The sequence below is a fragment of the Hylobates moloch genome, unplaced genomic scaffold (genome assembly GCF_009828535.3).
Source record: "Hylobates moloch isolate HMO894 unplaced genomic scaffold, HMol_V3 SCAFFOLD_8, whole genome shotgun sequence".
NCBI lineage: Eukaryota > Metazoa > Chordata > Mammalia > Primates > Hylobatidae > Hylobates > Hylobates moloch.
Window position 1 is genome coordinate 347,320 of NW_026652283.1, and position 20,888 is coordinate 368,207.

General features: G+C 42.5%; 2 protein-coding genes across 2 annotated transcripts in view; one reads left to right on the plus strand and one right to left on the minus strand.

The window, feature by feature from the left end:
* Nucleotides 1-20,888, minus strand: part of KDM5A (lysine demethylase 5A) — a 121,300-nt gene that overhangs the window by 65,200 nt on the left and 35,212 nt on the right. The window contains exons 9-10 of the mRNA XM_032159230.2: nt 19,314-19,433; nt 17,578-17,736 (exon numbers count right to left, since the gene is read on the minus strand). Coding sequence (XP_032015121.1) covers nt 17,578-17,736; nt 19,314-19,433 — 279 coding nt within the window. The remainder of the gene's footprint in view (nt 1-17,577; nt 17,737-19,313; nt 19,434-20,888) is intronic.
* LOC116472504 (large ribosomal subunit protein uL22-like) lies at nt 4,449-5,077 on the plus strand. The gene has a single exon (XM_032758075.2). It carries the CDS (start codon nt 4,479-4,481, stop codon nt 5,031-5,033), a length of 555 nt encoding a protein of 184 aa, XP_032613966.1. The 5' UTR covers nt 4,449-4,478; the 3' UTR covers nt 5,034-5,077.

The following is a 20,888-nucleotide window of genomic DNA, read 5'->3' on the forward strand; positions in this document are numbered from 1 at the left end:
AAAAAAAACTGTAAATGAAAGATCAGAAATGAAAAGTGCTCAACAGAAATGTCAAGGGAGTCTTCCCAGAAAACATGTTTTATAATATTTCTAACAGTCCAGTGCATACAATCTGTGTTCTCTGCTGTCCACTACATGTAACTCATATAACTAAATGTTTAATCCTACCTTCTGACTACATTCTATTTAAATTTCCCTTTATTTCAGACACCTCTGGTTTACTCCAAAGCACATGAGCAATTCTTGTTATTCTCCAGCCAATCAGGAAAACAGCATGAGACCCATCTTAATACAACATCACTATTTCTATTTTATAGCCAGTAGCATAATTTCCTAAAATGGTTATTACTATATTGATAGAATGGTGCTAGATACTGTAAAGACAAAATATAATACACATAATCCTGAACTTATGACAACAGTGAAGACTGACATGATGCAGAAAGTCACCGCCATCACTCCTAACCATTATACAAACGCACCTAGAAATACTGGATAAATTATAACAATAACCAAAAAAACTTCATAGCTGAACCCAAAAGAAAAGGGAATTCCCAGTTTCTGGAAATAGAGCGGAAGCAAGCCATAATGAAAAAGGAAGCTGTTGCAAGCTTTCACAGGGGCTTCTAATTGGATATTGGCACTGGAGAAGGACTTTCAAACATCCATCTCTGAAGCCATATGAGGTTGTGATTAAAGTGCTTATCATCCTTATGGAGAGCAGTTATCAAAATGGGATCCAGAGGATCCACTAAGCCAAACTATTTTCACAATAATTCTAAGACATTATTTGCCTTTTTCACTTACATTCTTGCAGGAGTACAGTGTGAGTTTTCCAGGGGAAAGACGATATGTGCTATCGTAACAGACTGAATGCAGAAGCAGATATGAGAATCTGCTATTAAAAAGTTGATAACTGAATGTGGATGTCAGGAGCTGGCAGGGGTGGGGGTAGGGTCATTATTGTGCTTACTGTTTAGAAGTTTCTATAATACAAGTTAAAAATAAAAACCCTCAAGGTAAGAAGTTAAAGAGCCAATGACAAAGCTAAAGAGAATTTGTGAACTAGAAGACAGGTTTGAGGAAATTATCTATAATGCAGCACAGAAATATATAAACTATCAAACTGTATATAAGAGTCACAGAGAGGTGGGCTGGGCATGGTGGCTCACACCTGCAATCCCAGCACTTTGGGAGGGTGAGGTGGGTAGATCACCTGAGGTCAGGAGTCTGAGACCAGCCTGGCCAACACAGTGACACCCTGTCTCTACTAAAAATACAAAAAATTAGCTGGGCATGGTGGCAGGCGCCTATAATCCCAGCTACTGGGGAGGCTGAGGCAGGAGAATCACTTGAACCCGGGAGGCAGAGATTGCAGTGAACCGAGATCACGGCATTGCACTCCAGTCTGGGCAACAAGAGTGATACTTCATCTCAAAAAAAAAAAAAAGAGTCAGAAGCTGGGCATGGTGGCTCATGCCTGTAAATCTCAGCACTTTGGGAGGTCATGGCAGGCAGATGACGTCAGCCCAGGAATTTGAGACCAGCCTGGTCAACATGGCAGGAACCCATCTCTACAAAAAATACAAAAATTAGGCATGGTGGCGTGCGCCTGTAGTTCCAGCTACTAGGGATGCTGAGGTAGGAGGATCCCCTGAGCCCGGGAGATTGAAGCTGTGAGCCGAGATCACGCCACTGCACTCCAGCCTGAAAGACAGAGTGGGACCCTGTCTCACTAAAAACAAAAAAAAGTCACAGAGGATGGAATAACAAAGTCCAACATAGGTTTAACTAAGAATTCCAGTAAGAAATGACAAAGAGATCTATTCCTAAAGTTCAACAGGCTAACAAAAAAGGAAATAAAAGAATCTCAACAGGTTATTACTCAGTATGTTTTTTGATTGGTTGGTCAGCTGGCTGGCTGAAAAATAGTGAATTTCATTGAAGAGACAAGGTCTACAAACAAAAAGAACACTGGGAGGCCGCAGCTGGTGGATCACTTGAGGTCAGGAGTTCGAAACCAGACTGGCCAACACTGCGAAATCCCATCACTAGTAAAAATACAAAAATCAGCCAAGCGTAGCGGTGCATGCCTGTGGCCCCAGCTACTCAGGAGGCTGAGGCAGAAGTGCTTGAACCCAGGAGGTGGAGGTTGCAGTGAGTCAAGATTGCGTCACTGCACTCCAGCCTGGGCAACAGAGCGAGACTCCATCTCAAAAAAAAAAAAAAAAGTTACAATACAAGGTAACATATATATAAAATTCCAAATATATATACAAGAGAAAATACAGTTCTTCAGAGGACAATAAAACAGTGATCATCATGGGTTTGGATTGTGGTATGGTTTGGATTTGTGTCCCTACCCAAATCTCATGTTGAATTGGAATCCCCAATGTTGGAGGAGGGACCTGGTGGAAGGTGACCGGATCATGGGGGCAGATTTCCCCCTTGCTGTTCTCACAATAGTGAGTTCTCACGAGATCTGGTTGTTCAAAAGTGTGGAGCAACTCCTGCTTCTCTCTTTTCCTCCTGCTCTGGCCATGTAAGACGTGCGTGCACTTCACCTTCTGCCATAATTGAAAGTTTCCCGAAGCCTCCTCAGCCATGCTACCTGTACAGCCTGTGGAACCTGTACAGCCTCTCTTCTTTATAAATTACCCAGCCTCCAGTATTTATTTATAGCAGTACGAGAATAGACTAATAAAGATTGTTAGGAAAACTTCACAGCAAGGAAGAAATTGTGTTGAGCTTTGAAGGATAGATAAGATTTGAATAAACATTCTAGGAGGAAGAGCTACAAGAATGTAAAAGGTGGTCGGGCACAGTGGCTCACGCCTGTAATCCCAGCACTTTGGGAGGCCGAGGCGGGCGGATCACTAGGTCAGGAGATCGAGACCATCCTGGCTAACACGGTGAAACCCGTCTCTACTAAAAATACAAAAAATTAGCCGGGCGAGGTGGCGGGCGCCTGTAGTCCCAGCTACGCGGGAGGCTGAGGCAGGAGAATGACGTGAACCCCAGGCGGCGGAGCCTGCAGTGAGCCAAGATCGTGCCACTGCACTCCAGCCTGGGCGACAGTAAGACTCTGTCTCAAAAAAAAAAAAGAATGTAAAAGGTAAACTACAGAGAGAATATACTAGTCCAGCTGGTGAAGAGGCAGAATGGAAGAGTCATACTCAAAAATACAGGAAATAACATTAGAAAAAAAGATTAGATCTTTAATCTTCAGTTTTGGACTGAGAAGCTTAGATTTATCCTACATTCAAAAGGGAAACGTAAGTTTTGAAAAATGAAACAATATGATAAACATAGAATCAAATATTTCTAAATTTTTTTTTTTTTTTTTTGAGACAGAGTCTCACTGTTGCCAAGGCTGGAATGTAGTGGCACAATCTCAGCTGACTGCAACCTCCACCTCCTGGGTTCAAGCGATTCTCCTGCCTCAGCCTCCCAAGTAGCTGGGATTACAGGCAGCTGCCACCATGCCCGGCTAATTTTTGTGTTTTCAGTAGAGACAGGGTTTCACCATGTTGTCCAGGCTGGTCTCAAACTGCTGACCTCAAGTGATCTGCTCGCCTTGACCTCCCAAAGTGCTGAGATTACAAGCATGAGCCACCGTGCCCAGCCTACTTCTAAACTTTTAATTATGTAAAATTTCAAATGTAAACAAAAGTAGACAAAATTGCGTAATAAATTCCCACTGACCCATCAATCTTTAAATGTTAAGTGAAGGCAATATATTAGAGAGACTGCAGAGAGCAGCAGTATGCACAAAGGAGTTAAACACAGCAGGCCTGAGACTGCTGTCCTTTGAAATGCCTACCAAAAGTTTGGCCCATGGCTGGCATCTAGAAACTTAATGGTAACAATTCCCTACACTAATATAAAACTTCCCTTAAATGATGCGAGTGGTTCACAGTGCCCCAGACTATTTGTACAATATGGTTTATGCTGAACTCCTGCTTTCCTTCTAGGAGTTTGGAATTTTGGTATGTGATTCACAAAGGGTGCCCAGGTCACTAGGCCCCAATAAAAGCCTTGGGCACTGAGTATCTAATAAGCTTTCCTGGTATGCAACACTTTACATGTGTTGCCATAATTTGTTACTGGCATGATTAAGCACATCCTATGTAACCCCACTGAGAGAATACTCTTGGAAGCCTGTGCCTGGTTTACTCTAGACTTTGCCCATGCATTGTTTCCCTTTGCTGATTTTGCTTTGAATTATTTCACTGTAATAAATCACAGGCATGAGTCCTCCCTGAACATCACTGAACCTGGGAATGGTCTTGGAGACAGCCAATACAAGATGATACTGTAGTCATACAACACCGATGGACAACCACAGTATCATCTCAACATGTGATAAGGACCTAAGCAAGAATGGTTGTAGTGGGAATGGAAAGAGTCCTATCCTACAGAAAGCTTTAAAAAGGAATTAAGCTCTTTCCCTAAGCAGCTTGAGGTAAACTGTGAAAATGGTTCGCTATTCACTTGACCCGGAGAACCCCACGAAATCATGCAAATCAAGAGGTTCCAATCTTCGTGTTCACTTTAAGAACACTCGTGAAACTGCTCAGGCCATCAAGGGTATGCATATACGAAAAGCCACGAAGTATCTGAAAGATGTCACTTTACAGAAACAGTGTGTACCATTCCGACGTTACAATGGTGGAGTTGGCAGGTGTGCGCAGGCCAAGCAGTGGGGCTGGACACAAGGTCGGTGGCCCAAAAACAGTGCTGAATTTTTGCTGCACATGCTTAAAAACGCAGAGAGTAATGCTGAACTTAAGGGTTTACACGTAGATTCTCTGGTCATTGAGCATATCCAAGTGAACAAAGCACCTAAGATGCGCCGCCGGACCTACAGAGCTCATGGTCGGATTAACCCATACATGAGCTCTCCCTGCCACACTGAGATGATCCTTACGGAAAAGGAACAGATTGTTCCTAAACCAGAAGAGGAGGTTGCCCAGAAGAAAAAGATATCCCAGAAGAAACTGAAGAAACAAAAACTTACGGCACGGGAGTAAATTCAGCATTAAAATAAATGTAATTAAAAGGAAAAAAAAAAAAAGGAATTAACAAAATTTAGTCAATGACAATATGGAGCAAGGAGGACAAGCAGAAAAAAATCTTCCCAACATTTCAAGTCCTATATTTACTTTTATTTCTCAGAAGCCCTGTTGGTAGAGCACACTATATTCATAAGACACAACTTCAGAAGTACTTTTCCACTAAACTAAGATACCAGAGGCAGGCGCAGTGGCTCACACCTGTAATCCTAACACTTTCAGAGGCCAAGGAGGGCGGAGGAGGGCAGATCACCTGAGGCTGGGAGTTCGAGACCAGCCTGACCAACATGGAGAAACCCCATCTCTACTAAAAATACAAAAGTAGCCGGGTGTGGTGGCACGTGCCTGCAATCCCAGCTACTCGGGAGGCTGAGGCAGGAGAAACGCCTGAACCCAGGAGGCAGAGGTTGCGGTGAATTGAGATCATGCCACTGCACTCCAGCCTGGGCAACAAGAGCAAAACCCCGTCTCAAAAAAAAAAAAAAAAAGATACCAGAGAGGTGTGTTACCAGACACCAAGAGGGTAACTCATATCACAGAAGCTCATCACAAATGTATAATTCCCAGTGAAAAGCTGGTAGTTATTTGCTATTTTACCAGAGTAACTTTCAGAGAGTAATAAATTTATATAAAGTATAAAAAGTGTGAAAATTTCATACACATTGTCTAATTAGTCCCTAAAATCCTTTTGTCATAAATGAGTTCTCTCATATCATCTTACAACAAAAACAGAGTCCTGAGTAAAACATTTTTGCTTAGAGAATAAACAGCAAATCTGCAACCCAGTCAACAAAAAAGACTTCACTGCCTGTCTCCTAATACTTTGGTTGATGTCTTTAATGCCTGGGAATCAATGTTTCGATCTATTTAAAACTAAAAAGAGAAAAGTTTTAAACTTAGGACATTTAGCAAAATAATTCCAACAAGTTAATCCAAAAACAATTACTTAACTCAAAGAGTCACAGTTGGAAGACAAATAAAAGTTATACTAGGCCAGCTGTGCAAACACCTATGTTACATAAAAAATAATACAGGAAGCCAGCTAATACACCCCCCAACACCAATGATTCTCATCTCCTGAAATTCAGAACCTTGTATAACCCCCACCAACACCAAAGAGGACTGACCTATGTAACCAATAAGATACTGCAGATATTAAGAAATCTGATTTTTTTTTTTGAGACAGGATCTTACTCTGCCACCCAGGCTGGAGCGCAGTGGCACAATCGCGGCTCACTGCAGCTTCAACCTCCCCAGGCTCAAGTGATCCTCCCACCTCAGCCTCACAAGCAGCTCCGACTACAGGCGTGTGCCACCACACCCAGCTAATTTTTGTATTTTTTGTAGAGACAGGGTTTTACCATGTTGCCCCCAGGATATTCTGGACTTCCTAGACTCAAAAGATCCACCTGCCTCAGCCTCCCAAAGTGCTAGGATTATGGGTGTGAGCCACTGCAACTGGCCAAACAGTCTGACTTTTGAAGTTGGGTTATAAAAGACATTGCGACTCCATCTGGCTCTCCAAAGCCCTATGTAGAGGCCTACGTAGCTAGAATCTGAGGCCTCTTGGCAACAACCTGTGAGTGAGCCATTTTGAAAGCAAATCCACTAGCCCCAGCCAAGCCTTGAAGAGACTGTAGTCCCATGGCAACCTCATGAGAGACTCCAAGCTAGAAGTATCATTAAAAAACTATCATTATCGGTCGGGCACGGTGGCTCATGCCTGTAATCCCAGCACTTTGGGAGGCCAAGGTGGGCAAATCACGAGGTCAGTAGTTCAAGACCAGCCTGGCCAACATGGTGAAACCCTGTCTCTACTAAAAATACAAAAAATTAGCTGGGCGTGGTAGTGGGTGCCTGTAATCCCAGCTACTAGGGAGGCTGAGGCAGAGAATCACTTGAACCCGGGAGGCAGAGGTTGCAGTGAGCTAAGATCGCACCACTGCACTCTAGCCCAGGCAACAGTGCGAGACTCCATCTCAAAAAAAAAAAAAAAAAAAATGCTATCATTAGCATAAATGCTTGACCCACAGAAACTATGAGATAATGAATATTTGTTATTAAGCCACTAAAGTTACAAGTAATATGTTACCCAACAACAGAAAACATCAAACAGCCAGGAACAAAACATGCACAGACCATCCATCTAATAATCACTATCAAGGACAAAAGCTGCTCCTATCTAACAAACACACGGTTGTAAGCCTGCATTTCTCCACATTCTTACATGAAGTTGGAGTAAAAGCAGAAATAGATAAATGAGTATGTTTTCATAAAATTCATACAAAATTAAATAACAGAGGCAGGATTACTATTTACATTCTTAATATTAGTTACTTAGGGTTGATACAAAATAATCTTTAAAAATTCTGTGATCTGTAAAACCTTAGAAAATGTAAATACCTGCTCAAGAACAATTTAAAAATTCAGAACAGAAAATTCAGAAAAAGGCAAAAGCTAAAAAATGAAGTCTCTCTCTAATAACGAGATCACTACCTTCCATTTGCCAATGGAAGGGTGTGAAGACATTCAGGCTGATACATTTCTTTATAGATACTTATACAAACAGGTTTAAAATTCAGTGACATTAAACATGTATACATTCCAACATTGAACTGTGCCTGTAAAAACCATCCCTATATAATCTAGGTTCTCCATCCTGTTATAATCATTCTTTCTCCCTTGGTAAATCCCAAAGTCTATTCTCTAATCAATATTATCCTAACCTTGTTATCCTAACTTATGGTCTACCATGACAAGAGGGAAAAAAAAAATCAGTAACTTGAGGATAGAACCAAATAACACTGGCCGGGCGCAGTGGCTCACGCCTGTAATCCCAGCACTTTGGGAGGCCGAGGCGGGCGGATCACGAGGTCAGGAGATCGAGACCACCCTAGCTAACATGGTGAAACCCCGTCTCCACTAAAAATACAAAAAATTAGCCAGGCGAGGTGGCGGGCGCCTGTAGTCTCAGCTTCTCGGGAGGCTGAGGCAGGAGAATGGCGTGAACCCCGGGGGGCGGAGCCTGCAGTGAGCCGAGATCATGCCACTGCACTCCAGCCTGGGCGACAGCGAGACTCTGTCTCAAAAAAAAAAAGAACCAAATAACACTAAAAACTAAATCACAAACACACAGCCAAAAAAAAAAAACAGAAGAATTAGATTGTTATAACTAAAAGTAGCTAACACCAAAAGGCCGTAATAGAGAAATGGAGGCTGGACGTGGTGGTTTACACCTCTAATCCCAGCACTTTGGGAGGCCAAGATGAGCGAATCACGAGGTCGGAGCTTGAGACCAGCTGGGCCAACATGGTGAAACCTCATCTCTACTAAAAATACAAAAATTAGCTGGGAGTGGTAGTGGGCACCTGTAATCCCAGCTACGCAGGACACTGAGGTAGGAGAACTGCTTGAACCTGGGAGGTGGAGGCTGCAGTGAACCAAGATGGTGCCACTGTACTCCAGCCTGGGCAACAGGGCAAGACTCTGCCTCAAAAAAAAAAAAAAAAGAGAGAGAAAAATGGGGGAAAAAATGATACGGGACACAGAAAACAGCGAAATGGGAGACATAAATCAACCATAGCAATAATTACATTAAACATAAACAGACTAAACAATCAAAAAGCAACTGTCAGCTTAAGAAAAAAAGCAAGTTCCAATTATATGCTATCTACAAGAGACACACTTCAGATTCTGAGACACAAACAGCTTGAAAATAAAAGAATGGAAGAACATACACCAAGCAAACGGTAACCATAATAAAGCTACAGGGGCTATACTTTTATTTATATATCCTCTGTACTATGCAACTTTTTTTTTATCATGTGCAACTCTTTTAATAGGAGATAAATTATTGCCAATTATGGGGGAAAGAAAAAGTGTCAAGAATCAAAGTAAAGAGAAAATAAATGAATTACCATCTCAATTCAGCTTTACAAATACAGGTCATCTCCTACGTGATAGAACTGTATGTATATATTACACTTTAAACACATATTTGAAAATCTACCCGCCCAGGTGTTGAAGGAAACTTATTTCTGGACCTACCAATAAAATGTGATTTTTTTTTTTTTCTTGGAGACAGAGTCTTGCTCTGTCGCCCAGGCTGGAGTGCAATGGCATGATCTCGGCTCACTGCAACCTCTGCCTCCCAGGTTCAAGTGATTCTCCTGCCTCAGCCTCCAGAGTAGCTGGGATTACAGGCAAGCACCACCACGCCCCGCTAATTTTTTTATTTTTTTAGTAGAGACAGGGTTTCACCATGTTGGCCAGGCTGGTCTCTAACTACTGACCTCAAGTGATCCACCTGCCTTGGCCTCCCAAAGGGCTGGAATTACAGGCATGGGCCACTGTGCCTGGCCTAAAATGTGATTTTAAAAAAAAAAAAAAAAAAAAAAAAAACCTGGGGAGGGGCATTCCAAGATGGCCAAATAGGAACAGCTCTGGCCTGCAGCTTCCAGTGTGATCGACGCAGAAGGGTGATTTCTGCATTTCCAACAGAGGTAGCTGGTTCATTCACTGGGACTGGTTGGACAGTGGGTGCAGCCCACGGAGGGCAAGCTGAAGCAGGGTGTGCGTCACCTCACCCTGGAAGAACAAGGGGTCAGGGGATTTCCCTTTCCTAGCCAAGGGAAGCCATGACAGACTACCTGGAAAAACGGGGCACTCCTGCCCAAATACTGCGCTTTCCCCAAGGTCTTAGCAACTGGCAGACAAGGTGATTCTCTCCCATGTCTGGCTCTGCAGGTCCCACACCCACAGAGCCTTGCTCACTGCTAGCGCAGCAGTCTGAGATCGATCTGCTGAGACAGCAGCCGGGCTGGGGGAGGGGCGTCCACCATTGCTGACGCTTGAGTAGGTACACAAAGCACCCTGGTAGCTCAAACTGGGTGAAGCCCACGGCAGCTCAACAAGGCCTACTGCCTCTAGACTCCACCTCTCTGGGCAGGACAGGGCTGAACAAAAGGCAGCAGACAACTTCTGCAGACTTAAACGTCCCTGTCTGACAGCTCTGAAGAGAGCAGTGGTTCTCCCAGCATGGCGTTTGACCTCTGAGAATGGACAGACTGCCTCCTCAAGTAGGTCCCTGACCCTCATGTAGCCTAACTGGGAGACACCCCCAGTTGCGGCCAAAAGACACTTTGTAAACACAGCTGCCACTCTGGGATGAAGCTTCCAGAGGAAGGATCAAGCAGCAATATTTGCTGTTCTGCAGCCTCCGCTGATGATACCCAGGCAAACAGGGTCTGGAGTGGACCTCCAGCAAACGCCAACAGACCTGCAACTGAGGGTCCTGACTGTTAGAAGGAAAACTAACAAACAGAAAGGAATAGCATCAACATCAACAAAAAGGTCATCCACACCAAAATCCCATCTGTAGGTCACCAACATCAAAGACCAAAGGCAGATAAAACCACAAAGATGGGGAGAAACCAGAGCAGAAAAGCTGAAAATTCTAAAAATCAGAGTGCTTCTTCTCCTGCAAAGGATCGCATCTCCTTGCCAGCAACAGAACAAAGCTGGATGGAGAATGACTTTGATGAGTTGATAGAAGCAGGCCTCAAAAGGTCAGTAAAAACAAACTTCTCCGAGCTAAAGGAGGATGTTCAAACCCATCGCAAGGAAGCTAAAAACCTTGAAGAAAGATTAGACAAATCGCTAACTAGAATGAACAGTGTAGAGAAGATCTTAAATGAGCTGATGGAGCCGAAAACCATGGGACGAGAACTTCAGGACACATGCACAAGCTTCAATAGCCGATTCGATCAAGTGGAAGAAAGGGTATCAGTGATTGAAAATCAAATTAATGAAATAAAGCGAGAGGACACGGTTAGAGAAAAAAGAGTAAGAAGAAACAAACAAAGCCTCCAATACATATGGGACTATGTGAAAAGACCAAATCTACATTTGATTGGTGTACCTTAAAGTGATGGGGAGAATGGAACCCACCTGGAAAACACTCTTCAGGATATTATCCAGGAGAACTTCCCCAACCTAGCAAGGCAGGCCAACATTCAAATTCAGGAAATACAGAGAATACCACAAAGATACTCCTCGAGAAGAGCAAACCCAAGACACATAGATTCACCAACGTTGAAATGAAGGAAAAAGTGTTAAGGGCAGCCAGAGAGAAAGGTCAAGTTACCCACAAAGGGAAGCCCATCAGACTAACAGTGGATCTCTCGGCAGAAACCCTACAAGCCAGAAGAGAGTGGGGACCAATATTCAACATTCTTAAAGAAAAGAATTTTCAGCCCAGAATTTCATATCCAGCCAAACTAAGCCTCATAAGTGAAGGAGAAATAAAATCCTTTACAGACAAGCAAATGCTGAGAGATTTTGTCACCACCAGGCCTGCCTTACAAGAGCTCCTGAAGGAAGCACTAAACATGGAAAGGAACAATCGGTACCAGCCACCGCAAAAACAAGCCAAATTGAAAAGACTATCAATGCTATGAAGAAACTGCATCAATTAATGGGCAAAATAACCAGCAAACATCATAATGACAGGATCAAATTCACACACAGCAACATTAACCTTAAATGTAAATGGGCTAAATGCCCCAATTAAAAGACAAAGACTGGCAAATTGGAAAAAGAATCAAGACCCATCAGTGTGCTGTATTCAGGAGACCCATCTCATGTGCAAAGATGCACATAGGCTCAAAATAAAGGGATGGAGGAAGATCTACCAAGCAAATAAAGCAAAAAAAAGCAGGGGTTGCAATCCTAGTCTCTGATAAAACAGACTTTGAACCAACAAAGATCTAAAGAGACAAATAAGGCCATTACGTAATGGTAAAGGGATCAATTCAACAAGAAGAGCTAACTATCCTAAATATATATGTACCCAATACAGGAGCACCCAGATTCCTAAAGCAAGTCCTTAGAGACCCACAAAGAGACTTAGACTCCTACCTGATAGTAATGGGAAACTTTAACAACCCACTGACAATATTAGACAGATCAACGAGACAGAGGTTAACAAGGATATCCAGGACCTGAATTCAGCTCTGCAAAAAGCAGACCTAATAGACATCTACAGAACTCTCCACCCCAAATCAACAGAATATACATTCTGCTCAGCACATTGCACTTATTCTAAAATTGACCACATAATTGGAAGTAAAGCACTCCTCAGCAAATGAAAAAGAACAGAAATCATAACAAACTGTCTCTCAGACCACAGTGCAATCAAATTAGAACTCAGGATTAAGAAACTCACTCAAAACCACACAACTACATGGAAACTGAACAACCTGCTCCTGAATGACTACTGGGTACATAACAAAATGAAGGCAGAAATAAAGATGTTCTTTGAAACCAATGAGAACAAAGACACAACATACCAGAATCTCTGGGGCACATTTAAAGCAGTGTGTAGAGGGAAATTTACAGCACTAAATGCCCACAAGAGAAAGCAGGAAAGATCTAAAATCGACATCCTAACATCACAATTAAAAGAACTAGAGAAGAGCAAACAAATTCAAAAGCTAACAGAAGGCAAGAAATAACTAAGATCAGAGCAGAATTGAAGGAGATAGAGACACAAAAAACCTTCAAAACATCAATTAAATCCAGGACCTGGTTTTTTGAAAAGATCAACAAAATTGATAGACCACTAGCAAGACTAATAAAAAAGAAAGGAGAGAAGAATCAAATAGACGCAATAGAAAATGATAAAGTGGATATCACCACCGATCCCACAGAAATACAAATTACCATCAGAGAATACTATAAACACCTCTACACAAATAAACTAGAAAATCTAGAAGAAATGGATAAATTCCTGGACACATACACCCTCCCAAGACTAACCAGGAAGAAGTTGAATTTCTGAATAGACCAATAGCAGGCTCTGAAATTGAGGCAATAATAGCCTACCAAACAAAAAAAGTCCAGGACCAGATGGATTCACAGCTGAATTCTACCAGAGGTACAAAGTGGATCTGGTACCATTCCTTCTGAAACTATTCCAATCAACAGAAAAAGACGGAATCCTCCCTAACTCATTTTATGAGGCCAACATCATCCTGATACCAAAGCCTGGCAGAGACACAACAAAAAAAGAGAATTTTAGACCAATATCCCTGATGAACATCAATGCAAAAATCTTCAATAAAATACTGGCAAACCAAATCCAGCAGCACATCAAAAAACTTATCCACCATGATCAAATGGGCTTCATCCCTGGGATGCAAGGCTGGTTCAACATACGCAAGTCAATAAACATAGTCCAGCATATAAACAGAACCAAAGACAAAAACCACAGTTATCTCAATAGATGCAGAAAAGGCCTCTGACAAAATTCAACAGCCCTTCATGCTAAAAACTCTCAATAAATTAGGTATTGATGGGACGTATGTCAAAATAATAAGAGCTATTTATGACGAACTCACAGCCAATATCATACTGAATGGGCAAAAACTGGAAGCATTCCCTTTGAAAACTGGCACAATACAGGGATGCCCTCTCTCACCACTCCTATTCAACATAGTGTTGGAAGTTCTGCCCAGGGCAGTCAGGCAGGAAAAAGAAATAAAGGGTATTCAATTAGGAAAAGAGGAAGTCAAATTGTCCCTGTTTGCAGATGACATGACTGCATATTTAGAAAACCCCATTGTCTCAGCCCAAAATCTCCTTAAGCTGATAAGCAACTTCAGCAAAGTCTCAGCATACAAAATCAATGTGCAAAAATCACAAGCATTCTTATATATCATTAACAAACAGAGAGCCAAATCATGAGTGAACTCCCATTCACAATTGCTACAAAGAGAATAAAACACCTAGGAATCCAACTTACAAGGGATATGAAGGACCTCTTCAAGGAGAACTACAAACCACTGCTCAACGAAATAAAAGAGAACACAAACAAATGGAACAATATTCAATATAGTGAAAATGGCCATATTGCCCAAAGTAATTTATACATTCAATGCCATCCCCATCAAGCTACCAATGACTTTCCTCACAGAATTGGAAAAAACTACTTTAAAGTTCATATGGAACCAAAAAAGAGTCCACATTGCCAAGACAATCCTAAGCAAAAAGAACAAAGCTGGAGGCATCATGCTACCTGACTTCAAACTATACTACGAGGCTACAGTAATCAAAACAGCATGGTACTGGTACCAAAAGAGAGACATAGACCAATGGAACAGAACAGAGCCCTCAGAAATAACACCACATATCCACAACCATCTGGTCTTTGACAAACCTGACAAAAACAAGAAATGGGGAAAGGATTCCCTATGTAATAAATGGTGCTGGGAAAACTGGCTAGCCATATGTAGAAAGCTGAAACTGGATCCCTTCCTTACACCTTATACAAAAATTAATTCAAGATGGATTAAAGACTTAAATGTTAGACCTAAAACCATAAAAACCCTAGAAGAAAACCTAGGCAATACCATTCAGGACACAGGCATGGGAAAGGACTTCATGACTAAAACACCAAAAGCAATGGCAACAAAAGCCAAAATAGACAAATGGGATCTAATTAAACTAAAGAGCTTCTGTACGGCAAAAGAAACTACCATCAGAGTAAACAAGCAACCTACGGAATGGGAGAAAATTTTTGCAATCTATCCATCTGACAAAGGGCTAATATCCAGATTCTACAAAGAACTCAAATTTACAAGAAAAAAACAAACAACCCCATCAAAAAGTGGGCAAAGGATATGAACAGACACTTCTCAAAAGAAGACATCTATGCAGCCAACAGACACGTGAAAAAATGCTCATCATCACTGGCCATCAGAGAAATGCAAATCAAAACCACAATGAGATACCATCTCACTCCAGTTAGAATGGCGATCATTAAAAAGTCAGGAAACAACAGGTGCTGGAGAGGATGTGGAGAAATAGGAACACTTTTACACTGTTGGTGGGACTATAAACTAGTTCAACCACTGTGGAAGACAGTGTGGCGATTCCTCAAGGATCTAGAACTAGAAATACCATTTGACCCAGCTATCCCATTACTGGGTATATACCCAAAGGATTATACATCATTCTACTATAAAGACACATGCACGTGTATGTTTATTGTGGCACTATTCACAATAGCAAAGACTTGGAACCAACCCAAATGTCCATCAATGATAGACTGGATTAAGAAAATATGGCACATATACACCATGGAATACTGTGCAGCCAGAAAAAAGGATGAGTTCACGTCCTTTGCAGGGACATGGATGAAGCTGTAAAGCATCATTCTCAGCAAACTATCACAAGGACAGAAAACCAAACACCGCACGTTCTCACTCATAGGTGAGAAGTGAACAATGAGATCACTTGGGACACAGGGCAGGGAACATCACACACTGGGGCCTGTCAGTGGGTGGGGGGCTGGAGGAGGGATAGCATTAGGAGAAATACCTAATGTAAATGATGAGTTGATGGGTGCAGCAAACCAACATGGCACATGTATACCTATGTATGAAACCTGTGTGTTGTGCACATGTACCCTAGAACTTAAAGTGTAATGAAATAAAAAATAATTTAAAAAAAAAACCTTATGGTGTCAAACTCTTTACAGAGGAAAAAATACACATTCAGTTAGGTGAGTTAAAGAAGAATAGAAAAAAAAAATCAGCTTCTAGATTTTTTTTTTTTTTTTTTTTTTTGAGTTACTGTTTCGCCCTCGTTGCCCAGGCTGGAGTGCAATGGCGCAATCTCGGCTCACTGCAACCTCCGCCTCCCGGATGCAAGCGATTATCCTGCCTCAGCCTCCCAAGTAGCTAGGATTACAGGTATGTGCCACCACGCCCAGTTAATTTTTTATATTTAGTAGAGATGGGGTTTCACCATGTTGGTCAGGCCGGTCTCGAAATTCTGACTTCAGGTGATCCTCGGCCTCCCAAAGTCCTGGGATTACAGGTGTGAGCCCCCGTGCCCGGCCATCTTCCAGACTTTTTTTTTTTGAGAGGGAGTCTCGCTCTGTCACCCAGGCTGGAGTGCAGGGGCATGATCTCAGCTCACTGCAACCTCTGCCTCCCAGGTTCAAGCAATTCTCTGCCTCAGTCTCCTGAGTAGCTGGGATTACAGGCACCTACCACCATACACGGCTAATTTTTGTATTTTTAGTAGAGACAGGGTTTCACCATCTTGGCCAGGCTAGTATTGAACTCCTGACCTCGTGATCCACCCACCTCGGCCTCACAAAGTGCTGGGATTCCAGGCATAAGCCACCACGCCCATCCTGGATTTTGTAACAGAAAGAACTAGGCAAAAATATTAAAATGGAGTTAAAATTTTGAACTAATTAAGTTAGCTTTTTTTTTCCTTTTTTTTAAGAGACAGGTTTTTCTTCTGTCACTCCTGGCTTCAGGTGACCTTTCCACCTCGGCCTCTCAAAGTTCTGGGATTACAGGCGTGAGTCCTTGCACTCAGCCTAAATTAGTTTTAAAATGCAGGCCAGGCGCGGTGGCTCACGCTTGTAATCCCAGCACTTTGGGAGGCCGAGGCGGGCGGATCACAAGGTCAAGAGATCGAGACCACGGTGAAACCCCGTCTCTACTAAAAATACAAAAAAATTAGCCAGGCGTGGTGGCGGGCGCCTGTAGTCCCAGCTACTTGGAGAGGCTGAGGCAGGAGAATGGCGTGAACCCGGGAGGCGGAGCTTGCAGTGAGCCGAGATTGCGCCACTGCACTCCAGCCCGGGCGACAGAGCGAGACTCCGTCTCAAAAAAAAAAAAAAAAAAAAAAATGCAGACCTGGCCGGGCGCAGTGACTCACGCCTGTAATCCCAGCACTCTGGGAGGCCGAGACAGGTGGATCACCTGAGGGTGGGGCTTCGAGACCAGCCTGACCAACATGGAGAAACCCCATCTCTACTAAAAATACAAAATTAGCCGGGTGTGGTGGCACATGCCTGTAATTCCAGCTACTCGGGAGGTTGAGGCAGGGGAATCACTTGAACCCGGGAGGTGGAGGTTGCAGTGAGCCAAGATCGCACCACTACACTCTAGCAGGGGCAACAGGAGCAAAACTCCTCTCAAAGAAAAAAAAAAAAGCTGAGTTAATGGCCAGGCACAGTGGCTCACGCCTGTAATCCCAGCAGTTTGGGAAGCCGAGGCAGGCAGATCACCTGAGGTCAGGAGTTCAAGACCATCCTGTCCAACATGGTGAAACCCCGTCTCTATCTCTACAGAAATACAAAAATTAGCCAGGCGTAACAGTGGGTGCCTGTAATACCAGCTACTCGGAAGGCTGAGGCAAGAGAATTGCTCGAACCCAGGAGGTGGAGGTTGCAGTGAGCTAAGCTGGCGCTCCAGCCTAGGTGACAGAGCGAGATTCCTTCTAAAAAAAAAAACAGAGTTAAATAATTTTTGAAAGTATTCTGAATTCACTGTTTTCAAAACTGAAGATTATTTATACTGCCAAATCCTACGTATTTAATATTTTAAGTTAATGTGATCCCCTAAGATAAAGAAATACAGTTTTCTATGCAAAAGCTACATCAGCTTGGGGGTTAGCAAAAGTTAGGATAAATCTGCACCTCTTCTTCTGGCAGCATCTTTCTCCGCCCATCCTTCACCGGAAATCCACTTCCAAAGTCTTTTGAGGAGATATCTGCTCCATATTCCACAATAACATCTTCTTCAATGCTGCTTACCAGCCGCCAAAATTCCTTTTCTACTAATTCTGTGGGAACCATCTACACAGGGAAAACAAAGATGACAAATTATTAAACCACTATAACTATAACCCATATAACATAATACACAGGGTCAAGTAAACACAAACCCATGATGAGATTAAAAATCTTCTGATTCCCTAGAGCAGTAAAGACCGAGATCCTAGCTTTTTCCACTGAGAACAAGGAAAAGCTGAGACAACTCGGACGTTCAGAAAAACATAATGAACTGTGCTGCTCTTTTCTGAAAGAAACTGTTTCCCAAGTAAGGACAAAGATGAACTAGGAAATCAAGGAGAAATAAGGAAATGTAAACAGGAAGACTAAATTGTTTTAACCGCTTCTATTTTATGCCTTTTATGATTTTAACACAAAATTTCATTTTCTTTTTGTTTTTAATTATACTTTAAGTTCTACATTGGGTATTTCTCCTAATGCTATCCCTCCCCTAGTCCCCCACCCCCGGACAGGCCCCGGTGTGTGATGTTCCCCTCCCTGTGTCCATGTGTTCTCATTGTTCACCTCCCACTTCTGAGTGAGAACGTGGGGTGTTTAGTTTTCTGTTCCTGTGTTAGTTTGCTGAGAATGATGGTTTCCAGCTTCATCCATGTCCCTGCAAAGGACATGAACTTATCCTTTTTTATGCCTGCATAGTATTCCATGGTATATATGTGCCACATTGTCTTCATCCAGTCTATCATTGATGGGCATCTGGGTTGGTTTCAAGTCTTTAAAGCAAGACTACATTTTAGTAACTATAGCAAAATTTTTTGACAGGGACTAAAAAAGCCTAAGATATCCTAGGAAAAGAAGCAAACCCCACAGTAAAAATAACTGAAGAAAAGCAGCAACTGCCCAATACTTTATGCTTTTCTGTAAAGGATTACTCATATAGGGCTAAAATAACAATTCGAGCATCAAAATAGACTTTACAGCTGGGCGTGGTGGCTCACACCTGTAATCCCAACACTTTGGGAGGCCGAGGCAGGCAGATCACTTGAGGTCAGAAGATTGAGACCAGCCTGGGCGAGAGTGAAATTCCATCTCTATTAAAAATACAAGAATTGGTTGGGCACAGTGGTTCATGGCTGTAATCCTAGAACTTTGGGAGGCCAAGGCGAGTGGATAACCTGAGGTCAGGAGTTCAAGACCAGCCTAACCAATATGGTGAAACCTTGTCTCTACTAAAAATACAAAAATTAGCTGGGCGTGGTGGCAGGCACCTATAGTCCCAGCTACTCGGGAGGCTGAGGCAAGAGAATCACTTGAACCCAGGAGGCAGAGGTTGCAGTGATAACCTGAGGTTAGGAGTTCAAGACTAGCCTGACCAATATGGTGAAACCCCGTCTCTACTAAAAATACAAAAATTAGCTGGGTGTGGCAGCAGGCGCCTGTAGTCCCAAATCGGGAGGCTAAGGCAGGAGAATCACTTGAACCCGGGAGGCAGAGGTTGCAGTGAGCCGAGATTGTGCCACTGCACTCCAGCCTGGGTGACAAAGCAAGACTCCGTCTCAAAAAAAAAAAGAGTAAACTGAAGGCTTTGGACTCAGGTAAATCTTTGTACCTCCCCAGACTGACCTAAAAGATAGCTTACTCACATGGACTGGCATATTAAAATAATCAGACTTAAAATTATCTGCCATCTCTCCAAAGCTCTGAAGTGTATACTCTCGTACAGCTTGTTCAAATCCAAAGGCTTCTCGAGGTTTGCTACATTCCTGGAAAGAAAAAATACGTAAGATTAACTTACTGAAACTAAACTAAAGAAAGCTTTAAGGCTCTTAGTTCTAACTTCTTTGATCATTTCCCTAGGTAAAGCAAATCCAATCAACCCTAGACAACAAAACAAATATCGGCTACTTACAATACAGTATCATGAAGTTATTTTCTAGAGCCTCGACTTCATTGTCACAGCCTTCCAATAGGAAGGTAGTACTAAGACGGCTTTAGATCCAGAGGTAGCATTAAGTTCTGGCACTAAGACAAGCATCTAACTGACTACTGACTTGGTATCATGCCTAGGGATGCCTAACATTCTTGGCATACCAGTGGTTTTGGCCATGGAGGAAATAAATGTTCATGGAGGAAGGAAAGGTAATGGATAAGGGGACAGCCACTGGATTGTGAGGATATCAGACTAAGAGAATAGTTTGTTCACACTACCAATCACTATGACCAATGTCTTAACACAAATACTCACTTAGAGTAGAACTGCCTCTGAATCTTTTAACCTTGAGAATAGCAAATAAGTAACAATTCAAAGGCCATACAAGACCTTTGAATGCATTTACATACACCCAGTCAACTCTTTCTCTTTAATGTCCTATCACAGTATTTTGTTAAAATAAGTAAACAGACAAGGAATTTCACGACAATGACAACACTATAATCTTTCACTAAGAAAAATTTAGCACAATCAAGTAAAAATTTGGGCAAGCTAAAAGATACCATCAGGGCCCGGCACAGTGGCTCGTGTCTGCAATCCCAGCACTTTGGAAGGTCAAGGCAGGTGGACCACTTGAGTCCAGGAGTTTAGACCAGCCTGGCCAACATGGTAAAACCTTGTCTCTACAAAAAATACAAGAATTAGCTGGGCGTGGTGGCATACATCTGTAGGGAGGCTGAGCTGGGAGTATCACCTGAGCCCAAAAGCCAGAGGCTGCAGTGAGCTGAGATCGCGCCACTGCACTGTAGCCTGAGCGAGAGGCTGTAGACCCTGTCTCAAAAAAGTAAATAAATAAATAAACAGTAAATAAATAAAAGGTACCGTCAGTTTATTCAACAGCATGAAATTGGATGCATAAATCCCAAGTTCTACAGCTTCATGTCTAGTTATACTTTTTTTAATAGAGAAAAAACAATCTATGATTTTGTTCATTTTTATTGTTGCCCAGCAATATCAATATTCTAAGTCAAGTCTCATCATCTGTAGCAATAAACAGAAAGACCTAACCAACAGTCAGAAAAAGAAACTTTGAAAGGCAAGCTACCACAATACAATTGTTACATTTCCATTCAATATAGATATTTTAAGTCCTGGAAATTGGCCAGGCATGGTGGCTCAAGCCTGTAATCCCAGCACTCTGGGAAGCCGAGACAGGCAGATCACGAGGTCAAGAGACTGAGACTATCCTGGCCAACATGGTGAAACCATGGTCTCTACTAAAAATACA

Coding starts and splice junctions, on each gene's coding strand:
- LOC116472504 (XM_032758075.2), top strand. CDS start 4,479: ATGGTTCGCTATTCACTTGACCCGGAGAACCCCACGAAATCATGCAAA.